The sequence below is a fragment of the Garra rufa genome, chromosome 1, assembly GCF_049309525.1.
Source record: "Garra rufa chromosome 1, GarRuf1.0, whole genome shotgun sequence".
Lineage (NCBI taxonomy): Eukaryota > Metazoa > Chordata > Actinopteri > Cypriniformes > Cyprinidae > Garra > Garra rufa.
Window position 1 is genome coordinate 72,533,677 of NC_133361.1, and position 16,358 is coordinate 72,550,034.

The 16,358-nt window shown below is 36.3% G+C and overlaps 1 protein-coding gene across 1 annotated transcript; it reads right to left on the bottom strand.

Moving 5' to 3' along the window:
- Positions 1-1,452: 1,452 nt before the first annotated feature.
- On the bottom strand, positions 1,453-15,981 carry LOC141319654 (uncharacterized; the record flags this gene model as incomplete). Its single annotated transcript, XM_073833265.1, has 3 exons — positions 1,453-3,478; positions 12,276-12,808; positions 15,864-15,981. Coding segments are annotated over 3 exons (1,416 nt in total), but the record flags the coding sequence as incomplete, so codon positions are not given.
- Positions 15,982-16,358: the final 377 nt, after the last annotated feature.

Sequence of the window (16,358 nt, forward strand, 5' to 3'; positions counted from 1 at the left end):
CTGTGAAAAACATTTAATAGAAAAAAGTAAACATCCAGTAACACACATTGAATGACATATGTGACCTTGGATCACAAAACCAGTCATAAGGGTCAATTCTTTGAAATTGAGATTTATATATCATCTGAAAAGTTGAATAAATAAGCTTTCCAGTGATGGAAACAGGACAAAATTTGGGCGAGACTGTTTAAAAATCTGCAATCTGAGGATGCAAAATATCGAAATACTGAGGAAATCAGTTCTTAGCAATGCATATTACTAATCAAACATTACGTTCTGACATTTTTACGGTAGGAAATTTACAAAATTTCTTTTGTACCTTATACTTTTGGCTATTGCTACAAACATACCCATGCTACTTAAAGAAGTACTGAAAAATATAACACAATAAAATAAATTATGTAACAAAAAAAATGCTTTTTAGACTAAAAGTTAACACAAAAACAAACATTTGCTGGAAATTTACCCTCAGGCCATCCAAGATGTAGCCGAGTTTGTTTCTCCATCAGATTTGGAGAAATTTTGAATTTCATCACTTGCTCACCAATGGATCCTCTTTTTGATAATATTAGTATGTACTTCATGTGGCTATATTTTATGTATTTCCTCATTTTATCCTAAAATCCCAGTCCTGTTACTTATATACTCATATATCCTATACTCATCTATAGTAACTGGAGTGTTAGTAACAGGAATGAGTGTTTTATTACTATAAATATTTGGCTTCATCCACACCCAGATAGCACACATACATCTTATTTACGCATTTACATCTGCAAGACGTAGTTTGCTCATCTACAATACGTCTATTGGACGTTTCCTATCAGATGTCAAATAGACGTCTATTAGTTGTCTTTAAGATGTTCATGAATTAGAATGGATGTAAAACTGACATCTTACAGATGTCTGCCAGACGTTTGCACACAGCAGATGCTTTCCAGATCAAGAGATCTTTAATAGACATCTTGCAGATGTACCCCAGATAGCACACATATGTCTGCAAGATGTCAGTTTTACATTCATAAACATCTTAAAGACATCTAATAGACGTCTATTTGACATCTGATAGGAAACGTCCAATAGACGTCTTGCAGATGAGCAAACTACGTAAATAATACATCTTGCAGATGTAAATGCAGACGTCAAATATACGTCTCCTAGCTGTCTGGGTATTAATCTTGATTAAATTGAAAATGCTTATTTTTTAGACGTTTTGGTCTTTTGTCCACACTCAGACTAAAAAGACACACTTTTTGTTTTTTCCTGCATTGTTGTTTTATATTATGACAGAAAATGCACTTGCAATTTCTGTCCTGTGGCAATTATGTATTATGACCTGCGCTGTAAGAAAACATTATCCACAGGAAAAAAAAGGCATTATTTAAGTTTATTATTTTTAATATCATTTTTTATTTAAGATTTAAGATTTATTTTTTACATGATTTAGCCTTTTTTAGCAGTGAAGTCAGCTCAGGAGACAGTGTCTAACTAAATCAGTGCAAGCAGTAATACCTCCCATGTGCAATCAAACCCATATAGTAATATAATGGATATTCACTCCTGTTGCCATTCCTCTTTTTTCCTTAAAAAAATATAAAGTTAACCACTACTTTTTTAAATTTTGGACGTTTTTTTTAAAGTTTGGTCCATCATTTGTCCCATTTGTTTAATAAATGAAATCACCAAATTGATAAACTTGAGGTTTGAGTCACCTTTAAAACAGGACTTCAGTTTTAGTCCATCTCCTATCCTGAAATGTCTGTCTTGCAGAGATGTACCAAAATGAACGCTTAAAACTTACTGCCAGATTCTGGATGATAAACTGGAAAGAGTGCTACAAGAGGATGTGGTGCTGGTCCTTCAAGAGCCACTCTCCTATAAAAAACAGTCTTTATGCATTTCACAACACTTCAGAATGTTAGTCTTATTAATTGAGGGTCATTTTTTAGAATTTTTTGCCCAAGCAATGTCTCTGAGAACCTGACACATTGCACTTCTGGAGACTCAAGGTAGGTTGCAGTTCTGGAAAACGGTGGCGACCTCAGATTTTTCAATATTGGAAATTGGAAAAGTTGCTGCTTAAGTTTTTATAATAGCAATTTGCATATACTCCAGGATGTTATGTAGAGTGATCAGATGAATTGCATAGTCCTTCTTTGCCATGAAAATTAACTTAATCCTGAAAAAATCTTTCCACTGCATTGTTAAGAAGGCTTCTGGGCGTCCAAGAAAGTCCAGCAAGCGGCAGGATCGTCTCCTAAAGAGGATTCGGCTGCGGGATCAGAGTGCCACCAGTGCAGAGCTTGCTCAGGAATGGCAGCAGGCAGGTGTGAGCGCATCTGCACACACAGTGAGGCCAAGACTTTTGGAAGATGGCCTGGTGTCAAGAAGGGCAGCAAAGAAGCCACTTCTCTCCAAAAAAACATCAGAGACAGATTGATCTTCTGCAAAAAGTATGGCGAATGGACTGCTGAGGACTGGGGCAAAGTCATATTCTCCGATGAAGCCTCTTTCCGATTGTTTGGGGCATCTGGAAAAAGGCTTGTCCGGAGAAGAAAAGGTGAGTGCTACCATCAGTCCTGTGTCATGCCAACAGTAAAGCATCCTGAGACCATTCATGTGTGGGGTTGCTTCTCATCCAAGGGAGTGGGCTCACTCACAATTTTGCCCAAAAACACAGCCATGAATAAAAAATGGTCTTCTAAAAACAACGTTATAGCTGTCTTTGTAAACCGTTTTCTGTACAATCGCTTTCCTTGCAAGAGTCTGCAGTCTCATGCTCATCCTTGTGATGTGAAGTCTCTAAATGATATTTCAAGCCTGACTGATACATGTACGTCTTCTCACACTGAAGACACTTGTAAGGCCTCTCTCCAGTGTGAGCTCTCATGTGAGTCTCAAGGGTTCCTTTGTACAGGAACCCCTTTCCACAATGAGGGCAGATGAACCGTTTCTCTCCAGTGTGAGTTCTTATGTGTTTCTGAAGGCATGCTTTGTTCGTGCAACTCTTTCCACAGTGATCGCACATGAAAGGCTTCTCTCCAGCGTGAGTCATTACATGATTCTTAAGGGATGTCCTGTCTTCGAAACTCCTTCTGCACTGTTGGCAAATAAAACCCCTCGCTCTTGTGTGAATCCCAACGTGGACTTCAAGGTTTCTCCTGTATGTAAAACTCATTCCACACTGATCGCATATGAACGGCTTTTCTCCAGTGTGAGTTCTCATGTGAGGTTTAAGGTTTCCTTTATGTAAAAAACTCTTTCCACACTGAGAGCAGGTGTACGGGGATCGTCCGGTGTGAAGAATCATGTGGTCCTTAAGGTTTCTTCTTTCAGAAAATCCCTTCCCACACTGTTGGCAGGCGAAAGGCTTCACTCCGGTGTGGATGTTCATGTGTCTGGTAAGGTTTTTTTTGTGACTGAAACTTTTCCCACACTGTTGGCAAGTGAAAGGGCTCTTTCCAGTTTGAACTTTAATCTCCGAGTCGCTAAAATGTTCTTCTTCAGGCATGAACTGATGAGGATTTTCATATTGATATTCATATTGACTCTCCTCTTTCAGTGGCATCAGGTCTAAAGCAGAAAGAAACGTACGCACTTTAACCCCAGTTTAAGACTTCAAAATGTTTAGACACAATCATGTATGTAAGATCCTATAACCACAAAGCTATTGTAACATGTAATCTCAGAACATTATATTAATATGGTTATTTTCTTTAGGAGAAACAAACAATAGATAACCATCCATTTTATCATGTCATGAATGCTATATTCTTATAACCATGTTCTTGTTTCTTTATGAGAAGTGGTTTTATTCCATTTGTGTCACAGCAGTTAAATCTGTGTCTGTGATTGTTTTCATCTGAAAGGCGAAAGTCATATTCACCCAGGATGGCTTGAGAGTGAGTAAATCATGGGGTAATGTAGGGCAGGGCGATATGGTCAAAAAAAATTATCACGATATAAATAGCAAAATTTGCGATAACGATATAATTGACGCTAGACAAAATACTTCAAAACTGCACGACTTTATTGGTGCAAATAAAAGAAAAGAACATTTCTTTTCAATTTACCAAGCAGCTGTTTTTGATGTGCATTAAAGCGATCATTTTGTACCAAAATCAATATTACACAAGTTGTAAATTGCTTGCTGACAGTTTGTGAAATCAAAAAGCATTTCAGTTTAAGTTAAATTTGCTGACATTTCCTGAGCATAACCATTTATATTTTCCACAAAAGTAGAGTGTCAAATAGATGTCTATTAGATGTCTTTAAGATGTTTATGAATTAGAATGTATGTAAAACTGACATCTTACAGACATCTGCAAGACGTAGTTTGCTCATCTGCAATACGTCTATTGGACATTTCCTATCAGATGTCAAATAGACGTCTATTAGATGTCCTTAAGATGTTTATGAATTAGAATGAATGTAAAACTGACATCTTACAGACATCTGCTAGACGTAGTTTGCTCATCTGCAATATGTCTATTAGACGTTTCCTATCAGATGTCAAATAGACGTCTATTAGATGTCCTTAAGATGTTTATGAATTAGAATGAATGTAAAACTGACATCTGCAAGACGTAGTTTGCTCAACTGAAATACATCTAATGGACGTTTCCTATCAGATGTCAAATAGACGTCTATTAGATGTCTTTAAGATGTTTATGAATTAGAATGAATGTAAAACTGACATCTTACAGACATCTGCTAGACGTAGTTTGCTCATCTGCAATATGTCTATTGGACGTTTCCTATCAGATGTCAAATAGACGTCTATTAGATGTCCTTAAGATGTTTATGAATTAGAATGAATGTAAAACTGACATCTTACAGACATCTGCAAGACGTAGTTTGCTCATCTGCAATATGTCTATTGGACGTTTCCTATCAGATGTCAAATAGACGTCTATTAGATGTCCTTAAGATGTTTATGAATTAGAATGAATGTAAAACTGACATCTGAAAGACGTAGTTTGCTCAACTGAAATACATCTATTGGACGTTTCCTATCAGATGTCAAATAGAAGTCTATTAGATGTCTTTATGATGTTTATGAATTAGAATGAATGTAAAACTGACATTTTACAGACGTCTGCCAGACATTTGTACAAAGCAGATGCTTTCCAGATCGAGAGATCTTTAACAGACATCTTGCAGACGTACCCCTGATAGCACACGTACATCTTGGAGATGTCTATTTGACATCTGCATTTATATCTGCAAAACATAGTTTGATTATCTGCAATACATCTATTAGACATTTTCTATCAGGTATCAAATAGACGTCTATTAGATGTCTTTAAGATGTTTACGAATTAGAATGTACGTTAAATTGACATCTTAAGTAAAGTAGAGTTGCTTTGCAACATAAAACTCAAAAATCATTTATATGCATCTACGGGTGAAATCACCACATTTCATGTCAATCCATGTTCATTTTTACAGCAAACGTATAATTTATTGAGTTTAAACGTGAATATGTCTATGAACGATTGTATGTCTGTACTGCAATAAAAGAGGATCACAATGCTGAAAAAGCACGTTTGTCTTTGAAATCAAAATAACGGATAAATGGTGTGTTTGTGGTAAACAGCCACGGATCAGGAACGGACTGCAATAGCACACGTACATCTCAGAAACATCTATTTGACGTCTGCATTTACATCTGCAAGATGTAGTTTGCTCATCTGCAAGACGTCTATTGGACGTTTTCTGTTAGATGTCAAATAGACGTCTATTAGATGTCTTTAAGATGTTTATGAATAAGAATGCATGTAAAACTGACATCTTACAGACGTCTGTACACAGCAGATGCTTTCCAGATCAAGAGATCTTTAACAGACATCTTGCAGACGTACATGTGCTATCTGCCCTGATAGGACACGTACATCCCAGAGACATCTATTTGACGTCTGCATTTACATCTGCAAGACGTCTATTGGACGTTTCCTATTAGATGTCAAATAGACGTCTATTAGATGTTTATGAATAAGAATACATGTAAAACTGACATCTCACAGACATCTGCCAGACGTTTGTACACAGCAGATGCTTTCCAGATCTTTAACAGACATCTTGCAGACGTACATGTGCTATCTGGGATAACATTACACCGGTATTACCTTGAAAAGGTATGATATGGCCCAGCCCTAGGGTAATGTTTATTCTTTGGTGAACGAACCCTTCAAGTTAAGCTCAAGAGAGCTGGATAACCCTTCATTTTTTCACATTTTGTTATGTTGCTGCCTTATGTTAAACTACTTTAAATTACTTTTTTCCCCACATCAGTCTACACTGCCTACTCCATAATGGCAAAGCAAAACATAGGTTTTTAACATTTGTGCAAATTCATTAAAAATAAACAACTGAAAAGATCCCGTTGCATAAGTATTCATACCCACACCCCTCAGAAAAGGTCTAACAGCTGAAAATGCATCTCAGAGCAAAAACCAAGATAACTGCCTGTAGAGCTCAGTGACAGACTTGCGTTAAGGCGATGATCTAGGGAAGAGTTCAGAAACAAATCTGCTGCATTGAAGGCTGACAGAAGCATTCTCCATAATGGAAGACGATTGGAACAACTAGGACTCTAGAAAATGTCTGACAGAGATGGAGAGGTGAAAAGGTGAGGCAAAGAATGGCAGATAATTGCCAAATGCAGATGTGCAAAGCTTGCCACATCAGACCCAAAAAGACTTGAGGCTGTAAAGGTGCTTCAACTATGTACTGAGTTAAGGGTACGAATACTTATGCAATGTACTTATTTCAGTGTTTTATTTTTAATACATTTGTAAAATGTGCTAATCTGTTTTTTTGCTTTGTCATTATTATGGTGTATGGAGTGGGGAAAACCTAATTTAAAGCAGCTTAACATAATGCTGCAACACAACAAAATGTGAAAAAAATGAAGAGGTATGAATACTTTTGCAAGGCACTGCATATCTAAAATAGTGTGTCTTCTCAGCTATTCTCAGTTTTGCAGAATAACAGTTTTTTTTTTGTTTTATAATCTTGAATACTGAATATTGTTAGCTTCCATTGCATCACACAAAAAGGTGTTTTTCATTGTTTTCAATTCAGAAGTAAAAAATTGTTTAACAATGCCAACTGCATAAATCTTGGCTCAGGTGTGTATTTTTACTGAAATTTTAATATTTCACCACCCTCATTTCCTTCAAAAAAATCTATTTTAGCCTCCGTACAAAAAATACTCACACTCAGGACCTTAAGGACAAAAATGTCCACATTGAAACCCATTACAATTGCATTTTTTTTAACCCAGGGCCATTTGACTATAAAATGATGCAATATTTGCTAATAGGCATTCATTCTATCGGAAAGGCTTCAAATTTTACATTTTTTCCATTTTTTACTAGATTGTGCGATTTTTTCAAATTTGGCATATAAAAGAAATACTCACTTTTTTGTGTTTTCTGCTTATGCATATTATAGCCTATTATAGAGTCAATTGGACAAATAATGCAGCTATAATTGTGTGGGTATGTAAGCAAAGAAAAAAAATCTTAATAAATATATCATATTTTTATGACAGTTTTTGGACGTGGACATTTTTGTCCATTTTGCACCTATGTGTAACTTTTTTTTTTTTTTGAACGCACAAGGGTTAACAAAACAAATGTTTTGTTTTAGGCTACTTCCTTGTTATTTTTTCTCATTTAATCTGACATGTCATTCATTTCTGTAGAGCTGGACATTATAATAAAGATCGTATGAGTGAGTTCAGCTTTGAGAATGAAAACCAACCTGTTTGTTCCTCGGTATCTTCTTGTTTCAGACTAAACACTTCTTCAATCCTTATGTCTTCAATCTTCACGTCTTCAGGCTCCTCTTTAATGAATGCCATCTTCATAATAGTGTGTCAGCTGCTTCAGCGGGAGTTTTACTGTGTGTGACAATTAAGATAAAAATAATTAACAGAAAGGAAAATACACACACACTAAATGTCTCTTTCAGCTCCCTAGTTCAGTAACCAGTGCAACAAATTAAAAGTATCACAAATTAGAAAGTAGAAACTAGGAAGTTCATATTTAGGTATTTTTAGGTATTATTTATGCTCTTGGTATTTGTAGATCACATTTTTTACATTTTATTGTTATTTATGCACTTGTTTGTAAGAGCTGTCATTACGATCCAAGCGATTCGAATCACTGAATCGTTTTGCGAATCATTTGATTCATTTGACTCATAGTTTCAAAAGCTCCGTTTCTCCATCACCAATAAAGTTCAATGCAACTAAAGACCACAGTTCGTGTTCATTATAAACTGATTCACGAAAAAGGAAGTAAAATGAGACGCACCTTTTCTGCCAGGATGCGCTCTAATCACGCAAATTAGCGCTCCTAAATGATAGATGAAGCATTGCAATATTACATTAAACAATAATTAATTTCGCATCGTTTATTATGAACTATGAAACTACCCCCAACGGGTTGTATCGATTTAAACACTTTAAATGGATGAAAACACAAACCTCTTGAACCGAACCACAGCGCGGCGCGGCCTTATGACGTCACATCAACAAAATAAACGTCATCTAGTGCATAATTAACATAAACCTTACACATAACAAAATATGTCGGAGTTTTATATGTGGTAAAATATACATGTTGTCCAGCGATGTTATGAAAATAGCTAGCAATGAAAAATAATAGCCCATGTGAGAGTGACATTTCCTAGTTCAGTGGTCAAAATATCACCTATGAATTAAAAAACGGGGACAATATGTTTGTTTTTTTAATTGTTGTGGGTTCCAATTGATAATTAATGAATTGTTTTTAATACAACTGTCAATAGTAACTATTGCAAATCAAACATCTTTTTTTTTTATCCCTCATCAGGCTTATTATTTTGCATTTTAGGCTCATTTTGGCCACAAAGTATGTGCTTTCTGCAAATGTATGTATTATTTGTATTTTTTTTTTTATAATTTTAAAAGGGTTTAATATATATGAAATATATTATACACTTTTACAGTGTATTTGCAGGTTGTTTTGAGTGTTCTGTGAAACGAGGACATTTCCGGGAATATGACATCAAAAACCAGGACTGTCTACAATTGTTCTCTGATATCTACATAGAAGGTATATGGCATAGAAAAGGGCAAACACTAGGATACTATGCCAAGGTAAATACAGTTTTCCATTCTATGGCACCTTTAAAAATAAAAAAATAATTTTGAGAAAATGGCTTTTAAAGAAATTGATAAGATAGTGTCATATTTACAGATTATAAATAACACTTTTTTTTTGTAACCGTGATTTATCATTTCCCCCCAAAGCTCTACTACACAACAGAATATATATATATATATATATATATATATATATATATATATATATATATATACATAAATAGACAACAATGTGATATTTGTCAAAGTCCGCTGCTGCTGCTGTTGGCTCCCATTCTTAATACTGACTCCAAAGTCATCTGGGATATGTTGGTGAATGAATCCATGCCGGTGCCAACAACACAAGAAATACTTTGGTGACTTCAACCTTAATTGTCGCTACAGTTGCCCTCTGTAGCTGAAAGTTATTTTGAGTTTTGTGTACTTGAGAAGGTCAATGAAATCACAAAGCAGCTCATAAGACAGTGGCGATGAGTAGCCTTGTACTACCATTTAAGACACTTAGTTAGATGTAAAAATCTAATAGTAATAGACAGCAGCCAAGACAGCAACCCCCTTTTACACACATTCTGTGGAAAGTTTAATTTTGATCCTATAATCATGATATGATATATAATTACACTTTATCATCTAGCACAGCCGCCTGTGGTCTCAAGATGTTACGAATAATTAACATTTGGATTTTGTAACCTACTTTCTAGGAAAATTAAATGAGGGTCTCTTTTGAGCATGCCGTTCCCTGTTGAGCAAACGAGTTTTCCAGTACATCAAGCCAACCATCACCAACCTAGGAGTGAAAACCCAAAGCTTTACAGTCATATCAGAGCAGTCATTAAAGGGATAGTTCACCCAAAAATGAAAATTTGATGTTTATCTGCTTACCCCCAGGGCATCCAAGATGTAGGTGACTTTGTTTCTTCAGCAGAACACAAACGAAGATTTTTAATGAAAACCAGTGCAGTCTGCCAGCTAAATAATGGACGTGGATGGGTACCAGACCTTTAAAAGTAAACAAAAACATGCACAGACAAATCCAGATTACACCCTGCGACTCATGATGATACATTGATGTCCTAGGACACGAAACGATCGTTTTTTGCGAGAAACCATATCTTGAAACCCATCTTTTCTCCTTGTCCTTTAAAACCTGATGTTGACATTTTGTTCATTTCTTTTAGCGCTTCTATGGTCCCAGATAGCACATGTACATCTGCAAGATGCCTGTTAAAGATCTCTTGATCTGGAAAGCATCTGCTGTGTACAAACGTCTGGCAGACGTCTGTAAGATCTCAGTTTTACATGCATTCTTATTCATAAACATCTTAAAGGCATCTAATAGACGTCTACTTGACATCTAATAGGAAACGTCCAATAGACGTATTGCAGATGAACAAACTACATCTTGCAGATGTCTTGCAGATGTAAATGTAGACGTCAAATAGATGTCTCTGGGATGTACGTGTGCTATCAGGGCAGATAGCACAAGTACGTCTGCATGATGTCTGTTAAAGATCTCTTGATCTGGAAAGCATCTGCTGTGTACAAACGACGATCTCAGTTTTACATCCATTCTAATTCACGAACATCTTGAAGACATCTAATAGACATCTATTTGACATCTGATAGGAAATGTCCAATAGACACATTGCAGATGAGCAAACTATGTCTTGCAGATGTAAAATAGACGTCTCAAGATGTATGTGTGCCATCAGGGGTCTCTAGAACTACTCTAATTTGTATTTTATGTCTTGTATGAGTTTATTTATTGTTCTGTACAGCACTTTGGTCCACTTTGCTAGTTTTAAAGTGCATTTGACTGAACAAGTTGAACTAACAAGAGTTTGTGAATCCTGAGAGTTTTCTAGAAGGTGTATCCCTGATAGCACCCATACATCCCAGAGACATCTATTTGACGTCTGCATTTACATCTGCAAGACATAGTTTGCTCATCTGCAATACGTCTATTGGACGTTTCCTATCAGATGTCAAATATAAGTCTATTAGATGTTTTTAAGATGTTTATGAATAAGAATGCATGTAAAACAGACATCTTACAGACGTTTGTACACAGCAGATGCTTTCCAGATCAAGAGATCTTTAACAGACATCTTGCAGACGTACATGTGCTATCTGGGATTTTATGGGCAAATTCACTCGTGTTTACACAAGTTATAGCCTCTTTAAAGTTTTTCCTTCCACAAGATAACATGTAACTATCATATGAATATCCATTCATGGTGCAACAATCGTTTTAATTTTATTTTGACAGACCCTTTAACACATTCTTTTGATGCAGCACCTACATATCTACTAACTCTCACTAAAGTGTAAGTGTACTTACTTATAGTCATCTAGTAATGTCTTCTGGGATCATCACAATAAAGGGTTAGCAGATATTAAGCAGACAGCCTACTTATACTCTAATGAGAGTTAGTTGACATGTAGGCGCAATGTTAATCTTTGTCAACAGAATATTCAGAGGAACCCAACGTTCTCCCATGGTTCATCACAACATACCTACTGTAATAACTGAAATCAAATAACACCGTGGATAGTTACAAGTTTATGTCCTTTTATTTATAACAATAATTAGCTGAAGTTTAAAGAAGTGAAGGACGCAAAGACATGCAACTTTGAAGCCACTGTATAAACGCTTCCAGTGTAAACATCACTCTCACGAGTCTGCGGCAGCGGTGGCACTGATGTGAAGCTCACGCTAGAGATGTGAAGTATCTAAATGACGTTTAAAACCTGAGTAATACATGTACGTCTTCTCACACTGAAGACACTCGTAAGGCCTCTCTCCAGTGTGAGATCTCATGTGAGTCTCAAGGTTTCTTTTGTACAGGAACCCCTTTCCACACTGAGAGCAGATGAACGGTTTCTCTCCAGTGTGAATTCTTACGTGTTTCTCAAGGTACGCTTCATCTGCGCAATTCTTTCCACAGTGATCGCACATGAAAGGCTTCTCTCCAACGTGAGTCATTACATGATTCTTAAGGGATGTCCTGTCTTCGAAACTCCTTCTACACTGTTGGCAAATAAAACCCCTCTCTCTTGTGTGAATCCCAATGTCCTGGTTAGGGTTTTCGTTAAGTCTGATAATATGATATTGCACGTGGACTTTAAGGTTTCTTCTGTATGTAAAACTCTTTCCGCACTGATCGCATACGAACGGCTTTTCTCCAGTGTGAGTTCTCATGTGAGTCTTAAGGTTTCCTTTTTGTGAGAAACTCTTTCCACACTGAGAGCAGGTGTATGGACACCGTCCAGTGTGAACACTCATGTGGGATTTAAGGTTTCTCCTATCAAAGAATCTCTTTTCACACTGTTTGCAGGCGAAAGTCTTCACTCCAGTGTGGATGTTCATGTGTCTGGTAAGGGTATTTTTTTGACTGAAACTTTTCCCACACTGTTGGCAGGCGAAAGTCTTCACTCCGGTGTGGATGTTCATGTGTCTGTTAAGGGTATTTTTGTGACTGAAACTTTTCCCACACTGTTGGCAAGTGAAAGGGCTCTTTCCAGTTTGAACTTTAATCTCCGAGTCGCTAAAATGTTCTTCTTCAGGCATGAACTGATGAGGATTCTCATTTTGACCTTTTTCTTCCACGTCATTGAGATCGTGACTCTCCTCTTTCAGTGGCATCAGGTCTAAAGCAGAAAGAAACATATGCAATTTAACCCCAGTTTAATGGCATAAGACATGAACAAGTGAAATTTTATGGTGCATTCACACCGAACGCAAATGAAGCGGCAAGCACGAGTGATTTACATGTTAAGTCAATGCAAAGATGCGAATAGCCATCCTGCGGCGCGAAACACGCGAATGAAGCGGCGCGAATTGCGCAAGTTCAAAAATCGGAACTTTGGCGAAAATTCGCGCCGCGTTAACCAATCAGGAGCTTGCTCTAGTAGTGACGGAGGCAGAAATCCAAAACAACAATGGCGGACAAAATCACCGTTGCTGTCTGTGGTTACAGGAATTAAAAAGGATCTTGCATGGAAGAAAGTGAGTGAGGAGGGCGGACAATCTGGAAAGTTTAAAAAAAAAAACGCTCTTTATTCAATCTGACCTACATATATATACATATTGAGACTACAAGCAAGCTAAAGCTTGCAAATTGAGCTCATTCAACTATTTTACAACTACTGTCCCGCTGACGAGTGGCGGACGCCCCTCCCATGACGCGAATTCGTGTCTGTTGTGAAGCAAATGATATGTACATTTCCTGAAGAAAATGTGAGTGGTGCTTGCAGTGGCAAAACTCGGCCCTCGGTTGCTAGGGTGATGTAATTGGTTGCTATGGTGTGGCTATGAAGATCATAGGTCACTACTTATAGGCCGAGTCCAAACCCACAAACCTCTATGACATTCTAATCCAAAGATATGATCTCACAAATTGTATGGAAATTTTAAGTCTAAAGGAGATTTTGCCCAAATTTCTCACCCGCTTTACGATAATCGTACGCCCGATCGCTTCAAAAATTCATAGCAGACCTCTCCTCAATAAGCCGGTCGATTTGAGACGTCATTCATGGGTCCATGACAAACGGTGCCGGACGAGTGACACGCCGAATTTCCTATGGGCCTGAATGAACATTCTGCCAATGAAAGTCTATGGGATATTTTTGCCCGCTTTTTCGTGCGCTGTTTGAACATCGTAGCTCCAATCGCTCCGAAAAGTCATAGCACACGTCTCCTCTATGAGCCGCAACATTTGACACCTCATTCATGGGTCTACGGCAAGCGGCGCCGGACAAATTACGCTCCGAAGTTCCTATGGGCCTGTGTATGTGTGTGAGAAAGTGACAGTTGAGATTCAAATTGACAGACATTCTGTTATTCCGCGAATGAAGCGAGTAAACTTAAATGTTCAAGCGTCCAACTACTTTTATTCGCGCAAGTCGCAACTTTTTAAGACCTTTTTAATACCACCTTTTATGAAATTGAAGACCGTTAACTTGTAATGGAAATATCCATTGCATTACATATATGGAATATTTAGTTTGTTTAATGTAAAAAGTAAACAAAATTTCACGGCTGTCATAAATTATATTTATTACTACGATATACAGTAAACCATAAAAGTGCCACTTTATTCTAAAAGTAACAATGTATTCTGAAGCAATATTTTCATCAGTGCTCTATTAACTTTTACATCTTGAATCTGCATATTTGATTTACCTTTATAAAGGCCTTTTTGCTTACTTTTGAAATGCATGCATCACCTTTGAAATTATTACAGTTTATCAAATTCTATACACTGCAAAAAAATGCTTTTCTTACTTAGATTTTTTGTCTTGTTTCCAGCCAAAATATCTAAAAATTATCTTCTTTTTAGTAAAAACAAGTCAAAATTAAGTGTGTTTTTGCTTAAAACAAGCAAAATAATCTGCCAATGGGGTAAGAAAAAAAAATCTTGTTTCAAGCAGACAACTAGATTATTTTTCTTACCCCATTGGCAGATTGTTTTGCTTGTTTTAAGCAAAAACTCACCTAATTTTGACTTGTTTTTACTGAAAACAAGACACAATTTTTTACTTGTCTAGAAAATCCTTCCTGATTCAAGAATTTTTAGATGTTTTGGCTGGAAACAAGACAAAAAATCTAAGTAAGAAAAGCATTTTTTTGCAGTGTATGGCTGTTTAAAATTTAAAAGTGCAATAAAAGATGTTATGAGACTAATGTTTTAAATGCATTTATGAAAGTACAAATTAGAAATGTTGGGGTGGGGATGCATACTTTTAAACATACTAAACTACCAGCAGGTGGCGGTGAGTCACTTACAGTTTTTTACGATTGTTTACACTCTAAAATAAAAATTTCCACACAATTTGCAAAATTCTACTCCAAGGAGCCTCAGATTCGCACAACATTACACACAGTGATTTGTAAAACTCTACACACATTTCGACACCTTAGACACAGATAAGGATTGTGAGGTTACTTCCTTGTCATTACAAAGCCCCGGATTGCCAATGACCACATTAATGAACGAACTGGATAATCACATCCACAAGGTTAGCCTATATTTATTATTATTATTATTGAGTCCATTATGTACAGAAAAAAGCTTTTCCATCAGGACCTAAATTAAGTAATGAAGACTGAAGATGTTTTAGCGGAAATGTGACCAGACTATTTAAGACCTATCGAAACCGAATTAAAGACTTTTTAAGGCCTTTTATTAGAAAAACGTTATTTAAGACTTTTTAAGGATCCGCGCATACCCTGTATTCACCTAGGATGGCTTGAGGGTGAGTAAATCATGGGGTAACGTTCATTTTTTGGTGAACTAACCCTTCAGGTTTAAAAGTTTAGCTGAAGAGAGATGGATGATTACAAACAAATCTGCCATTTATGTCTAAAATAGGTTTTTTGTTTTATAATCTTGAACACGGATTATTGTTAGCTTCCATGTGCATCGCACAAAAAGTTGATGAAAACAGCATTTCTCAAAGGGAAAACATGTTTTTTTGAGCTTATATCCATAGAAAGGATTTTTGATTTAAGGAATAAAATGTATTTCATTGTTTTCAAGGTAAGTAAAAAAAAAAAAAAAAACGTTAAACAATTTTTTTTTTTTTTTAGGCTACTTCTTTATTATTATTATTTTAATTTAATGAATTGTCATTCATTTCTATAGAGCTGGACATTTTATTAAAGATCAAATGAGTGAGTTCAGCTTTGAGAATGAAAACCAACCTGTTTGTTCCTCGGTATCTTCTTGTTTCAGACTGAATACTTTTTCAATCTTTATGTCTTCAATCTTCACATGTTCAGTCTCCTCTTTAATGAATGCCATCTTTATAATAGTGGAGTTTTACTGTGTTTGGACACTCTGTAACATTTAAGATGAGAATAATTAACAGAAAGAAAAAACAAAAACATGCTCACCATAAATAAACGATCACAAAACTAGTTCATATTTATGTATTTATTTACACCGTTTGATTCAAGCGCTTCGAATCACTGAATCGTTTTGCGAATCAATTGATTCATTTGACTCAAAAGCACCGTTTCTCCACCATTCGTATTTGCTCATGGATTCGTGTTTAAGGTAAACTGATTCTCTATAAAATGAAGCAAAACGAGACGCAACTTTTCTGTTACAGATGTGTGGATGCTCTTTAAATCACACAAATTAGCGCTCATAAATGTTAGATGCAGCATTGCAATATTGCAGTAAACAATAACGAA